This window comes from Trachypithecus francoisi, unplaced genomic scaffold, assembly GCF_009764315.1.
Source record: "Trachypithecus francoisi isolate TF-2019V2 unplaced genomic scaffold, Tfra_2.0 Lachesis_group10, whole genome shotgun sequence".
NCBI lineage: Eukaryota > Metazoa > Chordata > Mammalia > Primates > Cercopithecidae > Trachypithecus > Trachypithecus francoisi.
Window position 1 is genome coordinate 113572978 of NW_022681455.1, and position 21873 is coordinate 113594850.

A 21873-nucleotide genomic window follows, 5' to 3' on the forward strand; every position below is an offset into this window, starting at 1 on the left:
TCCCGGGTTTACGCCATTCTCCTGCCTCAGCCTCCCGAGTAACTGGGACTACAGGCGCCCGGCTAGTTTTTTTGTATTTTTTTAGTAGAGACGGGGTTTCACCGTGTTAGCCAGGATGGTCTCGATCTCCTGACCTCGTGATCCGCCCATCTCGGCCTCCCAAAGTGCTGGGATTACAGGCTTGAGCCACCGCGCCCGGCCCACACTTTCAAATGTCTTGAACATTCAGGTAGGTGAAAATTCTATGTCTAAATTATCTGAATCTAAACCTGTTTTCTGGATAAACATGTATTTTTGCACAGTTTTAACATACACTGATGTTCCAGGAATGTAATTATCGTATAATCAAGAGACGATTGTCCCGTGTTTCATTCAGAACTTCACCAAAACGTGTTTGCCATTTTGGATCACAATTTTGTGATTTTTGAAACAATATAAGTCATAGTTTTGTGGCTGTGGCATTCAGACAACGTCTATGTATAAAGGCGACCACCTCATTAGGTCTCCTGCGACAGCCAAGACCAAACAAATTGAAGTATGTGACAGATGACGTTCCTCTTTTTTTTCTCTTTCATTACACTTAAGGCATAACATTAGTTTTTAATATGTAGTTGTGTATGTTATGTATGATTTTCTAGGCCATTAGGTATGCGTATCAGGTCAGGAGAATAAGATGGACATTACAAACTATTAGCAAAAGGGGGCAGTGGGTGTGAGTGACAGCGCGCCATCCACTCACTGGTCCAGTTCCAAGACTCCCACACGTGGCCGCACCTGCGCTTCACCTCCCCAGGCTGGGTCCCTGCTTGGCTCTAATTCTTACCTGCCCCATTCCCCAGGGGTAACAGTCCGCGTGGGCCAGACCTGAGCTAGCCGCCAGGGCTGCGGCCACAGCTGGCCGGGCGTGACCACCGCCGAGGCGGAGACACCTTGCTCCTAGAGAGGCCCGGCCGCCTGGTGACGCACATCCGGCAGCGCCGGGGAGCAACCCGCTGCGGAGGTGAGTGCAGGGCTCTGGGCGCCGTGGGCCGTGCCCTGTCCCACAGGCTCTGGGTCTGGCTGAGACGCACTCCCACCCTGGGTGCAGCTGGGTCTCCTGTGGCCTACGCTGCCAGGAGGCCGAGGCTGGGAGAGGGAGCAGGGCGGCGGCCCGGGGTGGTCTTCCGCGCTCCTCGACTCCAGCTTTGGTCTTTGTGGCTCAGTAGGTTGCGCCCATTGGAAGGGGAAACCCATGTTGCTGTTCCATCCACGAGGCCCCGAGCATTTAGCACTTGATCAGCTGGGGGAAGATGTGTCGGTGCAGCTAAAGGGTGGAATATTTGCGGGCATGAAGCGGCCCGAGGTGATACCACAAGTTTTTTGACGTGCTGAGGTCTGGCGGGAACATTAACCTATGTGCATCCCAAGTATGGACCGTGTGCTCCCAGGCTCCTGACATAGGGTCAAGAATTAGGGCCGCGTGGGAGCGCAGAGCCCCTCCCAGTCACCCGGCAGCAGAAGCCCGGCTTTTGGAGGACACTGTCTTCTGGAGCAGTGTCGGCCGTAAAAGGTAACTCAGCCCTACTTCTCTCGGCTCTGGGGTGACAATGACCTGGGAATGACTTCTACAACGTAGTTACGAGTTCACTCAGTTTTAGAATATATTTAATAGTTTCAGAATCGCTAATTCACACCCCCATGAAAAGCAAATTTACTACCTAAAGTGCAGTACTTGAATACAGGTCTTTTTGTCTTTAATCTTATGGTGTTTAGTCAAAATACTGTTTTCCAAAGTTGCTTATCCCTTTTGTTTCCTACCACTTAGGTGTGGTTATGTTCATTGTAGTATAGTTAGGCACATTGGCTGTTCTTTGTATTACATTTTGGGTCCTCACTTTCACCCTATGCTTGCTGGTTTATATATTTATTTAAAAAATATATTTATATGTTATTATATATAGTAATAAAAAGCATCCATGAACATACCACTCAATTAAGAAAGATTTCCAGTACTGCTGAATTTATCAATGTGTTCCTCCTCCTCAACCCAACTCCCAGCCTTCGACCCCTAGAGGTAACAGTTATCTTGAATTTTGTGTTAATTGTAGCCCTATTATTTTTAAAAATAAGTACATATGCATGTATCTGTAAGCAATGTACTTACAATTTTTTTTTTTTTTGAGCTTCATATAAATGGCACCATTGTGTAAGTCATCTGGGACTCTAATAATTCAATGTTAAGTTCCCAAATTCTTTCTGTGTGTAGCTTCTGGGTAATGTTCCATTGAAAAACTGTATGGAAATTTATCGATGTATTTTCAGTGAACATGTGGGTTGTTTTCAGTGTTTTGTTATTAAAATGTGCTGATAACGTTTTTGTACATACCTCCTATGTATGAGAGTTTCTCTAGGATGTAAATTTTTAAAATTAGGCACAAATGTTGAATTATGTTAAACACCTTTGGTATCTGTTTTGTTTTTTTTTTTTTTTTTTTTTGAGACAGAGTCTCACTCATCGTCCAGGCTGGAGTGCAGTGGCACCATCTCGGCTAACTGCAAGTTCCGCCTCCCGGGTTCACACCATTCTGCCTCAGCCTCGAGTAACTGGGACTACAGGCGCCCGCCACCATGCCTGGCTAGTTTTTTGTATTTTTAGTAGAGATGGGGTTTCACCGTGTTAGCCAGGATGGTCTCGATCTCCTGACCTCATGATCCGCCCTCCTCAGCCTCCCAAAGTACTGGGATTACAGGCATGAGCCACCGTGCCTGGCCTGGTATCTATTGAGATGGACAGTGGGTTTATCTTTCCTTGCTTTATTAATGTGAAAAATATACTAATTAGTATCCTAACGTTGAGGTTTGTTTATCTTCGTGGGATAATCCTACTTACTCATGATGTATTTAATGAACTACTGGAGTCTATTCCTTGATAGAATTTTTGCATTAGAATTCATAAATGAGACTAGTCTATAGTTTTGCATCAGTATTGTGCTGGCACCATAAAAAGAATTGGGAAACTTACTTTGCTGTGCTCTGCTACGGTTTACATAGTGTTAGAATTACTCATTTCCGAAACATTGAAAGGATTTGCTCATGACACATCTGAGCTCAGTGTTTTGTGAGAGTTGCTTCTTCACTGGCCATCTTGGTTTAATTAGGTAAAAGTAATCAAGGATTATGTAGAAAATCTGTATAATGTCATAACAGGAAGAAACCCGGAATCGTATTTAAAAAAAACTTTCCCCTTGGGAGGGAGCCAAGAGACCAAAGAATGCCTTGGACAAGTCCAGCTTGGCAAGTAGATGAGTTTATCAGTACTTACATACCTACTCCTGGATGGCAGCAGGACAGCTTTAGAGACCTGTGCTGCCCCTCGTGTCTAAGTACTTTTAAGAGAATTTTCTGGCTCTTTGTCTACTGCATTTAAACGATGAGACTTTTCTTGGTAGGTTCTCAATACTTTCTAGGATGTTTACGTTCTTGCAAACACCTGCTCCTCTGCTGAGCCCCATGGTCTTGACTCACTGCCCGGCCTTCAAGGTTCAGGCAGCGGGTATGCACCCTTGACTCTACACCCTTGACTAGCTGAGTGGGGTACCTATCACACACTACATATGTAACTGGTAGAGTTGGTTTATCTAAAAATGGAGTTGTATATTCTCCCATCACAGAATAAGTTTTCTCTTTAAACACCAGATAATATATTTTTTTAAAGGGACACGAGTCACAAAAAAATCCTGAAAAATGTGTAAAGTAGAAGTTGGTAGATTGAATTATATAACCAGCATGTAATAAAGCCAGAACTTATTAAACAGAAGAAATTAGCAACAGCAAACGATCCTAAGCAATTAGTAGGTCAGAGACAAAACAGAATTGCTGACTGACTATAAAACAGTAATTAAAACATGAAATATAAAAACCTCTGGAATGTGGCAAATAGTGTATCCTGAGGAAAATTTGTGGCCTATCGGCTTTAATTGCCAAACAGGAAAGAATGAAAATAAATGAGTAAGTCAATAGGAAAAAAGCCTTTTGTAGTCTAAGCTTCCCCAAAAGCAGAACTTGGAACAAAGATTTGTATGTAGGAATTTATTTAGAAATGTGGTCGCAGGGGCAGAGTGAAAGACAAGGGGAGTGAAACAGAGATGGGAGAACTGGTACAAGGATGCACTGGTATGCTCGGCCCTCAACGGGCTCTGCCTTGCAGGGCCTTTTAGGAGCCTTGGAGTCTTAAGGCTGCCCCGCTGGGGGATTGACGGGGAAAACATTTATTCATTGGTTTCTCTCTGCTGTTGGTCAAGGGGGTCCCACAGGTGTTTACACCCCTGCACTTCAGGGCCCAGCAGATGTCCACAGGTGTCCCACATAGGACACTAGAGAAGCCCCAGGGCAGGAACCAGGTATAGGTGATATAGGTGCTTGTGAAGGTTCCTGTAGGTTGCAGCTTCATAAAGCTGACTAAGGCCTCTGTAGAACTGGACTAAGGATGAGACGAGAGGTTTGGAGTGGTGCTTACACTGCCCCTTACGGAGTTGAAGGAAGAAACTAAGACAGCAGAATTAGTGAATTTAAAACAAATAGAAGAAAGTAGTGTTGCTCAGCTAGAAAAGCTGGTTCTTTGAAAACAAAAGGAAACCACATTAAAATAAGTAAACCACTGCTCAGCCTAACTGTATTAGTCTGCTTGGGCTGCCATAACAAAATACCATAGACTGGGTGGCTTCACCAACATACTTACTTCTCACAGTCCTGGAGACTGGAAGTCCAGGATCAAGGTGCCAGCTGATTTTGGCTCCTGCCAGGGCTGTCTTCCTGGCTCATAGATAGTAGCCCTCTCGTTGTGTCCTCACATGGGGGATGTAGGGGGTGAGTGGGTGCGTGGGCTCTGGGTCTCTCCTTCTTGTAAAGGCACCAGCCCTATGGGACCTCATTTAACCTTAGGACCTTTAGTCCCACCCTTAGGACCTCATTTATCCTTATTACGTCCTCATAGGCCCCGTCTCCAAGTACAGTCACTTGTCTCATGAAGCTAGAGCTTCAACATATGAATTTGGCAGGGACATAAATGTTTAGTCTCTAACTCTAACCCTGGGAAAAAGGTCTAGAAAGCACATATATTCAAAAGAAGAAGTGGGAAAAGCAAACTAGCTCTGGATATGGAGGAAATGGAAAGAATCATGAACCAGTATTTTCTGCAACTCTGTACTTGTAAAGTTGAAATCCTGGAAGAAATGGATGATATTTTTTAGGAAAATGTAACTTCAAGAATGACTTTAAGGGCAATAAAAGTCAGAAAATCACCAGTCCCTGTGTTTTTGAATACAGTGAACAAGAGGTGCTGGGTCACAGGACTGGCTGCTACAGTGATCTCCTCTCTCAGGAGCTGAGGCAGAAGTGCAGGCCTTGGCTCATTCACTATCAGAAGACTGGAAAGTATGGGAAACAGCCTGGTCCCTAATTTCCAGCTCCCAAGACCTCTCCAGAGGTGTTAGGATTCTTGAAGACATTCAGAGCTCTGAGGAAATGGGGCAGGATACTGGGGGGCAGCTTCCCTCTTCTCCAGGCGCTGCCTCCCTGAGGCTTGACTCCCCAGGCCTGTGTACTGGGGCTGCAGCCCAGCCAGCCCAGCTTCTCCTGCTGTGATACTGAAGATGATGCTTGTTTTGAGAAAGAGAAATAAGTCAAAGATCTTGGTATTGTCCTATTTCTTAAACTGAATTGTTGATATATGACTCTGCTTTATTTTTAGGTTCTGCCTACATTTTATTTTATTTATTTTTATTTTTTATTTTTTTGAGACAGCGTCTCACTCTCATCACCCAGGGTGGAGTGCAGTGGTGTGATCTTGGCTCACTGCAGCCTTGACCTCCCGGGCTCAAGTGGTCCTCCTACCTCATACTCCCGAATAGCTGGGACCACAGGCACGTGCCACCACTCCTGGCTAATTTTTGTATTTTTTGTAGAGACAGGGTTTTGCCATGTGTCCAGGCTGGTCTTGAACTGAGCTCAACTGATCCACTCGCCTTGGCCTCTCAAAGTATTGGGATTATAGGCACGAGCCACCGTGCCCAGCAGGTTTTATATGCACTCTTCTTCTTCTTCTTATTTTTTAATTTTATATATACACTCTTCTGTGTGTGTGATATGTATCAGAATTGTAAAGTCCTAGGGTTCCTGGCAGTGAATTTCAGTGTCATAGCCTGGAGTCCTAGGCACTGAGCCAGTCAACAGATCACTCCCTTCTTGGGCAGCTCCTGTCCGCACTCTTATTTGGATGCAAGCTGCCTGTGTCGTGCATTTTCCGTGAGGGGCTGCGTTGCTGTGGTGGGGGTGGCTTACCTCACACTTGTCTCTTGTTGTGTTTCTCCTTAGCTCCAGTCCTTCTCTGAGAGGGGGACCAGGGGATGGCAGCCATGCACCTGACAGCCTGGCCCCAGGTGAGCTGTTGGCCCTTCAGCTCTTCCTCGGGGCAGTTTCAGATGGAAAAAATTGAGAAGGGGAGCTGGTGAGCCTCGGGATGACAGCTGCTCCCACCTGCTGGACTGGAACTTACGGGAAAGAGGTGTTGTACGGGGAGGGTGGCAAAGACCAGGACAGTAGCGAGTGGAGGCAGCGGGAGAGTGAGCAGGAGAGCAGGAGGGTGGTGGTCTTCTGTACACTGAGGGTCTCTGCTCCTCTCTACAGGAGCACCCCCAGCATAGGGCTCTGGGTGAATGGGGACTTGGAAGCTGCCCCTGTAGGATGTTCTTTGCAGGGGTGTGAGTGGAGGACAGTCACAGAGGATCGGACTATCTGTGGTGGGGATGTAGGGAAGAGGAATAGCAGGACCTGATCAGAGAAGGATGGCTGTGCCTCTTAATTCAGGGGTAAGGGAAGGTCACAGGGAGTGGAGTCAAGGGAGGGGGAAGAGAGTCACATGGGATGAAATATCTCATTGTCCTTGTGAAGCTTTCAAAGCTTAGCATGCAGACTTTAGGTATCTGAGAAGAGCTTTCCACCCTGTCCTGCAGAAAAATAAACCTGCAAACCAAATTTTCCATACACTTCCAGGGACTTCACGGATCCCCTGAAGCTCATCCATGGACTTCCATGGACTTCCGTGGACTACAGGTTGAGAACAATCATAGCCACAGTCACACCAGTTGTATCGTTGGAGGCTTACTATGCTCCAGGGGCCATGCTGAGCCCTTTGTACGGTCGTTTGGTCCTGACAGCCACCCTCTGTGATAAGTGCTGTATTGTACTCTTTCCACCTAAAAAGGAAAGGGAAAAGGGGAGTAGAGTAACTTACCCAGGATCACAGAGTTATTATGTGATTCAGAACTGCTCAGCCATAAGGCAGCTGTGGAACCAGTGATGTTAACTTGGTCAGATTTGTGATGTGTATGGAATAACTGGTAAGGAAGATTCAAAAGCACAGGGACCACTTCACAAAGAAGAATCCCACTGGCCCCGTGACCTGGGCTTCGTCAAGGAAAGCCATTGTTAAAGAGGGATCCAATTCAAGTAATGCTTAAGAGAAAAATCACGGCCGGGTATGGTGGCTCACGCCTGTAATTCCAGCGCTTTGCGAGGCTAAGGCGGGTGGATCACTTGAGGTCAGGAGTTCAAGATCAGCCTAGCCAACATAGTGAAACCCTGTCTCTGCTAAAAATAGAAAAATTAGCTGGGTGTGGTGGTGCATGCCTGTAGTCCCAGCTACTCAGGAGGCTGAGGCAGGAGAATCGCTTGAGCTCGGGAGGCAGACTTTGATCTGAAGTCACGCCACTGCACCTCAGCCTGGGTGACAGAGTGAGACTCCATCTCAAAGAAAAAAAAAAAATCTTTCGGACATAGAGAGTGAGTCAAAGGATTCATGGTAATAAGGAAGGTGGAAAGTCAAGAACAATTCCCAGGTTTCTGGCTGGGATTTCTTGTATGGATGATTCTGACCCCAACTGAGGTGTAAATGCAGAAGAAAGTACCAACTTACTGGGGTTGTGGTGGCAGCACACAGTGAAGACATTGTATTTTGTGCACAGAGGTTACTTGTTGGAGGTCACACAAAGAAGACTCACAGAAACACCTAGAGGTTGGACTAGAATTGCTGTTGGGTGGAGGTCAGTAGACTCCAGGAAGACACATCCTGGCAGAGAACAGTTGAGCAGCAGATCCCTGCCAGTGAGCCCCTATGGTTGTTAGAGCAGGTTGAGGTGGGCAGAGGGTGAGCCTGCCAGAGGCTGGAGGAGTGGTTGGGCCTGAGAGCGACACGCAGCATCCCTGAGTGATGGAGCTTGTGCCAACCACATAGCTTAGTGATGCAAAGGGGAGAGTAGCTGGCCAGTGGGAAGGCTGATCTCCCTGCTTTCCCAAATGTTCTTGGAGAAACAGTGAAGCTTTCGGAGAAGTTGGAAAGGATGAGACTTGAATAGGAGAGGGTAAGGAAAATTCTGGCTTTCCAGGAAGACCCCGTAGCCTGGGCAGCATGGAGCATCCATGGTTGGAGGTGCTCAAGCAGAGGCTGCACAGCCCCTTGTTAGGGCGTGTGTGAGGGGAATCCGGTGGGGCTGAATGAGACAGAAACCGTGGCTGATCTTTGGGGGTGGCTTGAGCTGTGAGGATGAGGGCGATGGGTGGGCAGCGGAACAGAGCTGAGGTTAGGCGCAGGGGAGCCAAGACCTCAGGGGAGTGGTGTGGGAACTGCTGGTGGATCTGCCCCGAGTTTGCCGAGAGGGAGCAGCTTATCTAAAAGAGTGGAGTTGGCTTTAGAGAATTTGCTTATGGAAATTTTTTTTCTTTCAGCCTGTCTTATGTTACCTCTTATTCGTGTGAAAAATGGCATGAGGTTTCCCTGCTGTGGGAGAAGTTGGATACTCTGTAATTTACTTTCTCGATGTTTTTTCTGAGGTCTTTCCCTTGTTGTTAATGTTTTGTGCTCTCACAAGTACCCTCCCCAAGCCCTTATACTGCCCTCTGCCCCTCACTTAGGGCCTGAGCCATGGAATTGGCCCTAGGGCAGCAGGAACCTGTTGTTTCAGAAGTTGGTGACCTTTGAGGACGTGGCTGTGTACTTCACCCAGGCGGAATGGGATGGTCTGTCCCCTGCACAGAGGACCCTGTACAGGGATGTGATGCTGGAGAATTATGGGAATGTGGCCTCCCTGGGTAAGTCCTCTCTCCCCTGGGAACCTGGACTCTGCCAGTTGGGGTTCCTGGCTTGCTTCTCCCTCACAGGTTACTGGGGGATCTCTGGTAATCCTTTACTGAGTGAGAACCCCAGAGCTGTTCCTAATTTCCTAGACTAAGAGGTTACTGGCAGGGGCAAACGCCAAGCCTTTTGTAGGCCTATATAGGACTTTGCTTGGAACTGGTATGCACTGTTGATCCAACCCATGAAAGCTATATTTTGGAAACACTGGAATCCAGTGACTTTCTGTTCCACAGTGGCATCTTCAGTTCCCCCCTCATCTTACCTATCTTGAGTCTTTTCAAGGATCTCAGTGTACTCTGGATATTTCAGGCCAAGGTCGAAAAGTGGTATCCCTTCGGGCAGAATCTCTGTGCTTGCCCTGCATTAGGTCTCCTAGGCCTACAGTCTGGGCCCTTCCCAGGCGCTCCCACACTTTCCCAAGCCTTCACTCCCAACTCCCACACTTACCTCCCAAAGCCTTAGACGTCTCCAAGGTCTCTCTAGTCCTTCCTAAGCCCCACAGTACTTTCCTATAGTCCTGAGGCTTGGGACCTCCTGGGGTTCTTACCTTCTCTCCCCATTGCTGAGACAATCTGAGAAGAGGCTTAGGAATTTATCTGTGGGAGATTATTCATCTATTTCTCCTATTTACCTCTCCCAAACCAGGATTTCCACTTCTCAAACCTGCTGTGATCTCACAACTGGAGGGAGGAGGTGAGCTGGGGGGCCCATCTCCACTGGCTGCAGGAACAGGCCTCTGGGGCCTCCGGACTGGTAAGGAAGGTACATATTTCCCATTCTGTTGGAATTTAGCACTTTAGGCATAAAGCCAACTTTAGCAACATATAAACATACTATGTTTATTGGCCGGTCATACGGAGTAAAGTTTAAGTAAATTTTGATGATTCATAGAGATAGGTAGTCCTTATCTGTCTTCAAAGTTTGTTGTCTAATTCCAAGAACAGATCTTTTTTCAAACCCTTCATTCTGATTCTTTTCAATTCTAATTTTGGAATGGTGCCTTTCTCAGACAAAATTAATGGACTCAGTAATTTGGGGGTTCCTTGGCATTTCTAAGCATTGTTCACATAGTGTGGAGGATACAGAATTAACAGCCTTTTCACACAGACAGAAGTGGTTAAAAGCACAGTCTTTAGAGAGACTTTTCTGAGGTCCAGTCCCAACTGTGTTGCTTCCTAATTTGCGTGACTTTGAGTGGGTTATTTGATTGTTCTCATCTCTGAAAATGGGTTAATAATAAAATAAGGTAATAGTACTAGTCTTGTGGGTTGAGGATTAAATGAGATAACACATATCAAGTGCCTAGCTTATAGTGCATGCTCAGTTCAATATTTTTATTTTGGTGTTGGGGAAGACAGCTGTACACAGGGAAGGTAATGTGGAAGGGAGGAAGTGCTCTTGATTTTTGCTTCTTAAATGTGAATGTGTAAATGAATCCTGAGGTCTTACAGGTATGCAGTAAGTGCGGAGTCTGCATTTCTATGAAGTTCCCTAGTGATGTGGCGATGCCAGTACTTCTGGTTACTAGACCAAACTTGAAGGAGCAGGGCTCCAATTGGTGCCAGCAGAGTAGCTGCCAAATGACTTCTCATTCCCCCGAGTCCCCCTATTATTTCTTGCCTTTAGGGTCTGTGAGATTCTCTTCCATTTTTCAGTGAGTCTTCACTTTTCTTAGATGGTTTCTGTGGGTTTTTATTCCCTTTGATCATTCCATCAGATGATACCTGACCAAGGAAGGCATGCTTTGGAAATGGAGAGTTTGCCATATAATGGGCTTGACAAATACAGGAAAAAAAATGATATTGTGAGGTCCTTAATCAAAGGACCCTGTATTTTGTCCTGTAGGCAGCTGACTGTCCTGAGGTCTTTGACTTTTCCAGGAAGCCCATCATGGTCCTAGCTGGGGATAGAAAGATTAATGTAGTCAATGTGTGTGGGTTAATTGGGATGAGGAATCAAACAGGCTCTAGGCAGGCAGAAGGGAGGGCAAAGGGCATGACGCCCATGGCAGCAGTGTTGACTTTCTTTTTAAAAATCTTCAGAAGCCCACTCAGTGATACCTGTTTAAGACTTGTTTGCTGGAACTGGGTCAAATGGCCATCCTCACTGCAAGAGAGGAAAATGAAAACAAGGAGAGAGATTTCACCTATGATATTGAGAATAATTAAATTATATTCAGTGTTGGTGAGAATGCAGCAAAACAGGAATAGACTTCTGGAGAGGATGACTAGACATCTGATAGAATAGATGTCTTAGTCAGTTTGGGCTACAATAACAGACTGCCATAGACTGGATGGCTTATAAACAACAGAAATTTATTTCATACAGTTCTAGAGGCTAAGAAGTCCAAGGTTATGGTGCAGGCAGGTTCCTTCTGGCAAGGGCCTGCTTCCTGGCTAATAGACAACCATCTTCTCACAGTATCCTCGCATGGCGGCAAGAAAGGGAGCTCTCTGGGATCTTTTTTAAGGTCATTAATCCCATTCATGAGGGTTCTGCCATAGCCCAACCTCCTAATACAGTCACATCAGGGGTTAGGATTTCAGAGTATGCATTTGTGGGGACGACAAACATTCAGTCTATAGCAACAGATGAGTATTATTTTTTTAGTTGGGAAGAGACCAATATTATTTAGAAAGTGCTTGCTGGGGAATCCAGGCAATTGGAGGGGCTTGAGAGCAATTATGAAATATTGGGGCAGGGGGCATATTACATATGGTTGAGGAGTGATGAAAGATGAAAAAATATGAGGCAGCATTTTGGGACTCAGCTTTTGAGAAAGGTGGGAACAAATGCAGAGATCAGTAGTTCTAGCTGTAAAGACTACTGGTATTATAAAAAGACTTCTAGGGAATGATCAAGTTTAGGATTGAAGGAAGAAGTGAAGGCAAGGTTAATGCAGTATTTGGAGGGGAATAGGAAGAGATGGGATGAGATGACCCTTAAATAGAACCTGTCTAAAGTAGAAATGAAGTTGAAGGAGGAATTTTGGAAAGCCCACAGTTAACGTTCTAAGGAAAGAAACAAAATTATTTCCATTTTGCTCCCTGGTGCTGCTGACTTTTGTCATCCCCCAAGTTGCCACATCCTGTTGGATCCTGTGCCTTTTCCTTCTTCAGCATTTTCTTTCTTTTTTTTTTTTTTTTTTTTTAAAGTAAGGAATTGAGTGCCATAGGAACAACTAAGAAGAAACTGCAGGGTGTAGAAAAGCATGGTGTGATTAAAGAATGCTGATCTGGTAGACAAGACCTAGAATTTTATTCCACTGCTGTCACTGTTTTTTTTTTTTTTTTTTGGGATGGAGTCTCGCTCTGTCGCCCAAACTGGAGTGCAGTGGCATGAACTTGGCTCTCTGCAACCTCTGTCTCCTGGGTTCGAGCAATTCTCCTGCCTCAGCCTCCTGAGTAGCTGGGACTACAGGTGCGTGCCACCATGCCCGGCTAATTTTTTGTGTTTTAGTAGAGACAGAGTTTCACTGTGTTGCCCAGGCTGGTTGCAACTCCCAAGCTCAGGCAATCCGCCTGCCTCAGCCTCCCAAAGTGTTGGGATTACAGGCATAAGCTACCGCGCCCAGCTGTCACTTTTAACCTTCACGTGATTGGTTATGTTCTCTACAATGGCCTTGCTTTAGGCACAGTGAGACTGGTGATTTTTTTTATTTATTTATTTTTTTTTTTTTTTAATTTTTTATTATTTATTTTTTTTTATTTTTTTTTATTTTTTATTTTTATTATACTTTAAGTTCTAGGGTACATGTGCATAACGTTTATATCATGTATGACTCCCCAAAGCAATCCCTCCCTCCTCCCCCCTCCCCATGATAGGCCCCAGTGTGTGATGTTCCCCTTCCCGAGTCCAAGTGATCTCATTGTTCAGTTCCCACCTATGAGTGAACATGCGGTGTTTGGTTTTCTCTTCTTGTGATAGTTTGCTAAGAATGATGGTTTCCAGCTGCATCCATGTCCCTACAAAGGACGCAAACTCATCCTTTTTGATGGCTGCATAGTATTCCATGGTGTATATGTGCCACATTTTCTTAATCCAGTCTGTCACAGATGGACATTTGGGTTGATTCCAAGTCTTTGCTATTGTGAATAGTGCCGCAATAAACATACGTGTGCATGTGTCTTTGTAGTAGAGTAATTTATAATCCTTTGGGTATATACCCAGTAGTGGGATGGCTGGGTCATATGGTACATCTAGTTCTAGATCCTTGAGGAATCGCCATACAGTTTTCCATAATGGTTGAACTAGTTTACAGTCCCACCAACAGTGTAAAAGTGTTCCTATTTCTCCACATCCTCTCCAACATCTATTGTTTCCTGACTTCTTAATGATTGCCATTCTAACTGGTGTGAGATGGTATCTCATTGTGGTTTTGATTTGCATTTCTCTGATGGCGAGTGATGACGAGCATTTTTTCATGTGTCTGTTGGCTGTATGGATGTCTTCTTTTGAGAAATGTCTGTTCATATCCTTTGCCCACTTTTTGATGGGGTTGTTTGTTTTTTTCTTGTATATTTGTTTGAGTTCTTTGTAGATTCTGGATATTAGCCCTTGTCAGATGAGTAGGTTGCAAAAATTTTCTCCCATTCTGTAGGTTGCCTGTTCACTCTGATGGTAGTTTCTTTTGCTGTGCAAAAGCTCTTTAGTTTAATGAGATCCCATTTGTCAATTTTGGCTTTTGCTGCCGTTGCTTTTGGTGTTTTAGACATGAAGTCCTTGCCCATGCCTATGTCCTGAATGGTACTACCTAGATTTTCTTCTAGGGTTTTTATGGTATTAGGTCTAACATTTAAGTCTCTAATCCATCTTGAATTAATTTTCGTATAAGGGGTAAGGAAAGGATCCAGTTTCAGCTTTCTACTTGTGGCTAGCCAATTTTCCCAGCACCATTTATTAAATAGGGAATCCTTTCCCCATTTCTTGTTTTTGTCAGGTTTGTCAAAGATCAGATGGCTGTAGATGTGTGGTATTATTTCTGAGGACTCTGTTCTGTTCCACTGGTCTATTTCTCTGTTGTGGTACCAGTACCATGCTGTTTTGGTTACTGTAGCCTTGTAGTATAGTTTGAAGTCAGGTAGCGTGACGCCTCCAGCTTTGTCCTTTTGACCTAGGATTGTCTTGGCAATGCGGGCTCTTTTTTGGTTCCATATGAACTTTAAAGCAGTTTTTTCCAATTCTGTGAAGAAACTCATTGGTAGCTTGATGGGGATGGCATTGAATCTATAAATAACCTTGGGCAGTATGGCCATTTTCACGATATTGATTCTTCCTATCCATGAGCATGGTATGTTCTTCCATTTGTTTGTGTCCTCTTTGATTTCACTGAGCAGTGGTTTGTAGTTCTCCTTGAAGAGGTCCTTTACATCCCTTGTAAGCTGGATTCCTAGGTATTTTATTCTCTTTGAAGCAATTGTGAATGGAAGTTCATTCCTGATTTGGCTCTCTGCTTGTCTGTTACTGGTGTATAAGAATGCTTGTGATTTTTGCACATTAATTTTGTATCCTGAGACTTTGCTGAAGTTGCTTATCAGCTTAAGGAGATTTTGGGCTGAGACGATGGGGTTTTCTAAATATACAATCATGTCATCTGCAAACAGGGACAATTTGACTTCTTCTTTTCCTAACTGGATACCCTTGATTTCTTTCTCTTGCCTGATTGCCCTAGCCAGAACTTCCAACACTATGTTGAATAGGAGTGGTGAGAGAGGGCATCCCTGTCTTGTGCCAGTTTTCAAAGGGAATTTTTCCAGTTTTTGCCCATTCAGTATGATATTAGCTGTGGTTTGTCGTAAATAGCTCTTATTATTTTGAGGTACGTTCCATCAATACCGAATTTATTGAGCGTTTTTAGCATAAGGGCTGTTGAATTTTGTCAAAAGCCTTTTCTGCATCTATTGAGATAATCATGTGGTTCTTGTCTTTGGTTCTGTTTATATGCTGGATTATGTTTATTGATTTGCGAATGTTGAACCAGCCTTGCATCCCAGGGATGAAGCCCACTTGATCATGGTGGATAAGCTTTTTGATGTGCTGCTGAATCCGGTTTGCCAGTATTTTATTGAGAATTTTTGCATCGATGTTCATCAGGGATATTGGTCTAAAATTCTCTTTTTTTGTTGTGTCTCTGCCAGGCTTTGTATCAGGATGATGTTGGCCTCATAAAATGAGTTAGGGAGGATTCCCTCTTTTTCTATTGATTGGAATAGTTTCAGAAGGAATGGTACCAGCTCCTCCTTGTACCTCTGGTAGAATTCAGCTGTGAATCCATCTGGTCCTGGACTTTTTTTGGTTGGTAGGCTATTAATGTTGCCTCAATTTCAGAGCCTGTTATTGGTCTATTCAGGGATTCAACTTCTTCCTGGTTCAGTCTTGGGAGAGTGTAAGTGTCCAGGAAATTATCCATTTCTTCTAGATTTTCTAGTCGATTTGCATAGAGGCATTTATAGTATTCTCTGATGGTTGTTTGTATTTCTGTGGGGTCGGTGGTGATATCCCCTTTATCATTTTTTATTGCGTCTATTTGATTCCTCTCTCTTTTCTTCTTTATTAGTCTTGCTAGCGGTCTGTCAATTTTGTTGATCTTTTCAAAAAACCAACTCCTGGATTCATTGATTTTTTGGAGGGTTTTTTGTGACTCTATCTCCTTCAGTTCTGCTCTGATCTTAGTTATTTCTTGCCTTCTGCTAGCTTTTGAATGTGTTTGCTCTTGCCTCTCTAGTTCTTTTAATTGTGATGTTAAAGTGTCAATTTTAGATCTTTCCTGCTTTCTCTTGTGGGCATTTAGTGCTATAAATTTCCCTCTACACACTGCTTTAAATGTGTCCCAGAGATTCTGGTATGTTGTATCTTTGTTCTCATTGGTTTCAAAGAACATCTTTATTTCTGCTTTCATTTCGTTATGTACCCAGTAGTCATTCAGGAGCAGGTTATTCAGTTTCCATGTAGTTGAGCGGTTTTGATTGAGTTTCTTAGTCCTGAGTTCTAGTTTGATTGCACTGTGGTCTGAGAGACAGTTTGTTATAATTTCTGTTCTTGTACATTTGCTGAGGAGTGCTTTACTTCCAATTATGTGGTCAATTTTGGAATAAGTGCGATGTGGTGCTGAGAAGAATGTATATTCTGTTGATTTGGGGTGGAGAGTTCTATAGATGTCTATTAGGTCCGCTTGGTGCAGAGATGAGTTCAATTCCTGGATATCCTTGTTAACTTTCTGTCTCGTTGATCTGTCTAATGTTGACAGTGGAGTGTTGAAATCTCCCATTATTATTGTATGGGAGTCTAAGTCTCTTTGTAGGTCTCTAAGGACTTGCTTGATGAATCTGGGTGCTCCTGTATTGGGTGCATATATATTTAGGAGAGTTAGCTCTTCCTGTTGAATTGATCCCTTTACCATTATGTAATGGCCTTCTTTGTCTCTTTTGATCTTTGATGGTTTAAAGTCTGTTTTATCAGAGACTAGGATTGCAACCCCTGCTTTTTTTTGTTCTCCATTTGCTTGGTAGATCTTTCTCCATCCCTTTATTTTGAGCCTATGTATGTCTCTGCATGTGAGATGGGTCTCCTGAATACAGCAGACTGATGGGTCTTGACTCTTTATCCAGTTTGCCAGTCTGTGTCTTTTATTGGAGCATTTAGTCCATTTACATTTAAGGTTAATATTGTTATGTGTGAACTTGATCCTGTCATTATGATATTAACTGGTTATTTTGCTCATTAGTTGATGCAGTTTCTTCCTAGCCTCGATGGTCTTTACATTTTGGCATGTTTTTGCAATGGCTGGTACCGGTTGTTCCTTTCCATGTTTAGGGCTTCCTTCAGGGTCTCTTGTAAGGCAGGCCTGGTGGTGACAAAATCTCTAAGCATTTGCTTATCTGTAAAGGATTTTATTTCTCCTTCACTGATGAACTTAGTTTGGCTGGATATGAAATTCTGGGTTTAAAATTCTTTTCTTTAAGAACGTTGAATATTGGCCCCCACTCTCTTCTGGCTTGTAGAGTTTCTGCCGAGAGATCTGCTGTTAGTCTGATGGGCTTCCCTTTGTGGGTAACCCGACCTTTCTCTCTGGCTGCCCTTAAGATTTTTTCCTTCATTTCAACTTTGGTGAATCTGGCAATTATGTGTCTTGGAGTTGCTCTTCTGGAGGAGTATCTTTGTGGCGTTCTCTGTATTTCCTGAATTTGAATGTTGGCCTGCCCTACTAGGTTGGGGAAGTTCTCCTGGATGATATCCTGAAGAGTGTTTTCCAACTTGGTTCCATTTTCCCCCTCACTTTCAGGCACACCAATCAGACGTAGATTTGGTCTTTTTACATAATCCCATACTTCTTGCAGGCTTTGTTCATTTCTTTTTCTTCTTTTTTCTTTTGGTTTCTCTTCTCGCTTCATTTCATTCATTTGATCCTCAATCGCTGATACTCTTTCTTCCAGTTGATCGAGTCGGTTACTGAAGCTTGTGCATTTGTCACGTATTTCTCGTGTCATGGTTTTCATCTCTGTCATTTCGTTTATGATCTTCTCTGCATTAATTAGTCTAGCTGTCAATTCTTCCACTTTTTTTCAAGATTTTTAGTTTCTTTGCGCTGGGTACGTAATTCCTCCTTTAGCTCTGAGAAGTTTGATGGACTGAAGCCTTCTTCTCTCATCTCGTCAAAGTCATTCTCTGACCAGCTTTGATCCGTTGCTGGCGATGGGCTGCGCTCCTTTGCAGGGGGAGATGCGCTCTTATTTTTTGAATTTCCAGCTTTTCTGCCCTGCTTTTTCCCCATCTTTGTGGTTTTATCTGTCTCTGGTCTTTGATGATGGTGACGTACTGATGGGGTTTTGGTGTAGGTGTCCTTCCTGTTTGATAGTTTTCCGTCTGACAGTCAGAAGGACTGTCTGTTGGTCTGTTGGAGATTGCTTGAGGTCCACTCCAGACCCTGTTTGCCTGGGTATCAGCAGCAGAGGTTGCCAAAGATAGAATATTGCTGAGCAGCGAGTGTACCTGTCTGATTCTTCCTTTGGAAGTTTCCTCTCAGGGATGACTCCACCCTGTGAGGTGTGGGGTGTCAGACTGCCCCTAGTGGGGGATGTCTCCCAGCTAGGCTACTCAGGGGTCAGGGACCCACCTGAGCAGGCAGTCTGTCCGTTCTCGATCTCAACCTCCGCGTTGGGAGATCCACGGCTCTCCCCAAAGCTGTCAGACAGAGTCGTTCGCCTCTGCACCGCCCCCGCTGCTTTCCCTATTGGACCTCAGCTGTGGGCTGTCCCCAGAGGTGGAGTCTACAGAGACAGGCAGGTTTCCTTGAGCTGCTGTGAGCTCCACCCAGTTCGAGCTTCCCAGCGGCTTTGTTTACCTACTTAAGCCTCAGCAATGGCGGGCGCCCCTCCCCCAGCCTCGCTGCTGCCTTGCGGATAGATCGCCGCAGACGGCTGTGTTAGCAGTGAGGGAGGCTCCGTGGGCGTGGGACCCTCCCGGCCAGGTGTGGGATATATTCTCCTGGTGTGCCTGTTTCCTTAAAGCGCAGTATTGGGGGGGAGTTACGCGATTTTCCAGGTGTTATGTGTCTCAGTTCCCCTGGCTAGGAAAACGGATTTCCTTCCCCCTTGCGCTTCCAGGTGAGGCGATGCCTCGCCCTGCTTCAGCTCACGCTGGTCAGGCTGCAGCAGCTGACCAGCACCGATTGTCCGGCACTCCCTAGAGAGATGACCCCAGTACCTCAGTTGAAAATGCAGAAATCACCGGTCTTCTGTGTTACTCGCGCTGGGAGTTGGAGACTGGAGCTGTTCCTATTCGGCCATCTTGCTCCGCCCCCGATTTTTTTTTTTTAATCATTACTTTCATTGCTTTATAATATTGACACCTACTCAACAGTACAGAAAGTGTATAAAGTGGGGAAGCACGTCCACCAAACTTGCTATGCTAGTTTGTTTAGTTTCTTATGGATTCTTCTAGAAGTTTTCAGGATATGTACAAGTATATATATCTGCCTTTTATATTTTTCTTTACACAGATGAAAACCTATTCTATATACCGGTTTTTCAACTTGCTTTTCCATTTGATTGTATCTTTGATGTCTTTTTATGTCAGCATGTATGGATTTATTGTATTCTTTTACTAGTTACATATTAGTTATTCCACCTTATGGAGAAACCCTAGGTTTTTTGACCTAGTCTGATGATTTTAAGGAGCCCCCGATTATTATGGTCTTTTATAGCACAGTTCTCTTCTTTTTTCTAACATGGTTCTTACATGACATTTTATGTTTTCTGTTTTTTATAGTAGATATTCAGACTGACAATGATTTGACAAAGGAAATGTATGAAGGAAAAGAGAATGTATCTTTTGAACTTCAAAGGGACTTTTCCCAGGAAACAGACTTTTCAGAAGCCTCTCTTCTAGAGAAACCACAGGAAGTCTACTCAACAAGAAATATAAAGAAGGAGAAGAGCAACACCATTGATGGAACAGTGAAAGATGAGACAAGCCCCATGGAGGAGTGTTTTTTTAGTCAAAGTTCAAACTCATATCAGTGTCATACCATCACTGGAGTGCAGCCCTCTGGGTGTACAGGATTGGGGAAAGCCATCAGCTTTGATACAAAACTCGTTAAGCATGAAATAATTAATTCTGAGGAAAGACCTTTCAAATGTGAAGAATTAGTGGAGCCCTTTAGGTGTGACCCTCAACTTAATCAACATCAAGAAAACAACACTGAGGAAAAGGCTTATCAGTGTTCGGAGTGTGGCAAAGCTTTCAGCATTAATGAGAAATTAATTTGGCATCAGAGACTTCACAGTGGGGAGAAACCCTTCAAATGTGTGGAGTGTGGGAAAAGCTTCAGCTACAGTTCCCATTATATCACACATCAGACAATCCACAGTGGGGAGAAGCCCTATCAGTGTAAGGTGTGTGGGAAGGCCTTCAGTGTTAATGGAAGCCTAAGTAGGCATCAGAGAATCCATACGGGAGAGAAGCCTTATCAGTGCAAGGAGTGTGGAAATGGCTTCAGCTGTAGTTCTGCGTATATTACACATCAGAGAGTCCACACTGGGGAGAAACCTTACGAGTGTAATGACTGTGGGAAAGCTTTCAATGTTAATGCAAAATTAATTCAGCACCAGAGAATCCACACTGGAGAGAAGCCTTATCAATGTAATGAATGTGGAAAAGGCTTCAGGTGCAGCTCCCAGCTTAGGCAGCATCAGAGCATCCACACAGGAGAAAAGCCTTATCAGTGTAAAGAGTGTGGAAAAGGCTTCAATAATAATACAAAACTCATTCAGCATCAGAGGATCCACACAGGTGAGAAACCCTATGAATGCACTGAATGTAGAAAAGCCTTCAGTGTTAAAGGGAAGTTAATCCAACACCAGAGAATTCACACAGGCGAGAAACCCTATGAGTGTAATGAATGTGGGAAAGCCTTCAGGTGTAACTCCCAATTTCGGCAGCATCTGAGAATTCACACTGGGGAGAAGCCCTATGAGTGTAATGAGTGTGGAAAGGCCTTCAGCGTTAATGGGAAACTAATGCGGCATCAGAGAATTCACACTGGGGAGAAACCTTTTGAATGTAATGAATGTGGGAGATGCTTTACTTCTAAAAGAAACCTACTTGATCATCACCGAATCCATACTGGAGAAAAGCCCTATCAATGTAAGGAATGTGGGAAAGCCTTCAGTATCAATGCCAAACTAACTAGGCATCAGAGGATACATACTGGGGAGAAACCTTTCAAATGTATGGAATGTGAGAAAGCGTTCAGCTGTAGTTCTAACTATATTGTGCACCAGAGAATTCACACTGGAGAGAAACCCTTTCAGTGTAAGGAGTGTGGAAAAGCCTTCCATGTTAATGCCCATTTAATTCGGCATCAGAGAAGCCACACTGGGGAGAAACCCTTCAGATGTGTGGAATGTGGCAAAGGCTTCAGCTTTAGTTCTGACTACATTATACATCAGACAGTCCACACTTGGAAGAAACCCTATATGTGTAGTGTGTGTGGGAAAGCATTCAGGTTTAGCTTCCAGCTCAGTCAGCATCAGAGTGTCCATAATGAAGGAAAATCCTAATAATGAGAAAGATGTAGAAAACTCTCAAGATTAACGCCAAAATGGATCAAGTATCATCAGATTCACCCATTGAAAAACCCCCAAGAGGGAATGAATATGGCAGAGTCTTCATATGGAAAGAGTTTTTATTCTATTCAATTTTTAATCAGGAAAGGATGACTACTTAAAGAGAGACAGCCAAAAATAAATAGCTTTGTTTTGTACCAACAGGAATTAGAAAATATAATGAAGGAAAAGATTTCATTCCCAGCAGCATCAAGAAAAGTAAAAAGTAGATTTTCTAGAAATAAACAGTTATGGAGGACTTGTATGGAGAAATTTAAGTCTTCACTGAGAGCCACTTTAGAAAGGAAATTTGAATAAATGGAGAGAGAGAGAAGCCTTGTTGTTGGATAGGAAAACCCATACTAAAGATACTCTACCCGCATTAATTTATTTGTTTAGTTTTTGACAACAAGCATGTATTACTTTTGAAAAGATGAAAAATAAAGATTTATTTAAAAAAGAAAAAAGATATAAGTACATTTTTAATTTTCATGTAATTGAGAAAACCTTTCTAAGCATTAGATTAAAGTCAGAAACTAGCCACAGGGTATGTACTGATAAATTGACTACTCAAAACTAAATATTCCTATATGTTTTTGT

The 21873-nt window shown here is 43.9% G+C and overlaps 1 protein-coding gene across 23 annotated transcripts; it reads left to right on the forward strand.

Moving 5' to 3' along the window:
• Window positions 1–839: 839 nt before the first annotated feature.
• ZNF23 (zinc finger protein 23) lies at window positions 840–21740 on the forward strand. 23 transcript variants are annotated; one of them, XM_033218909.1, is made up of 7 exons: window positions 840–1000; window positions 1206–1549; window positions 6352–6416; window positions 7030–7170; window positions 8997–9123; window positions 9815–9931; window positions 19436–21740. In XM_033218909.1, exons 3-7 carry the CDS (start codon window positions 6384–6386, stop codon window positions 21226–21228), a joined length of 2211 nt encoding a protein of 736 aa, XP_033074800.1. In that variant the 5' UTR covers window positions 840–1000; window positions 1206–1549; window positions 6352–6383; the 3' UTR covers window positions 21229–21740. The 23 variants fall into 23 exon arrangements, with proteins under 23 accessions (XP_033074800.1, XP_033074796.1, XP_033074801.1 ...); XM_033218906.1 differs by having other exon boundaries at window positions 887–1000; window positions 1428–1549; window positions 6352–6541; XM_033218905.1 differs by lacking the exon at window positions 1206–1549 and having other exon boundaries at window positions 865–1000; window positions 6352–6541.
• Window positions 21741–21873: the final 133 nt, after the last annotated feature.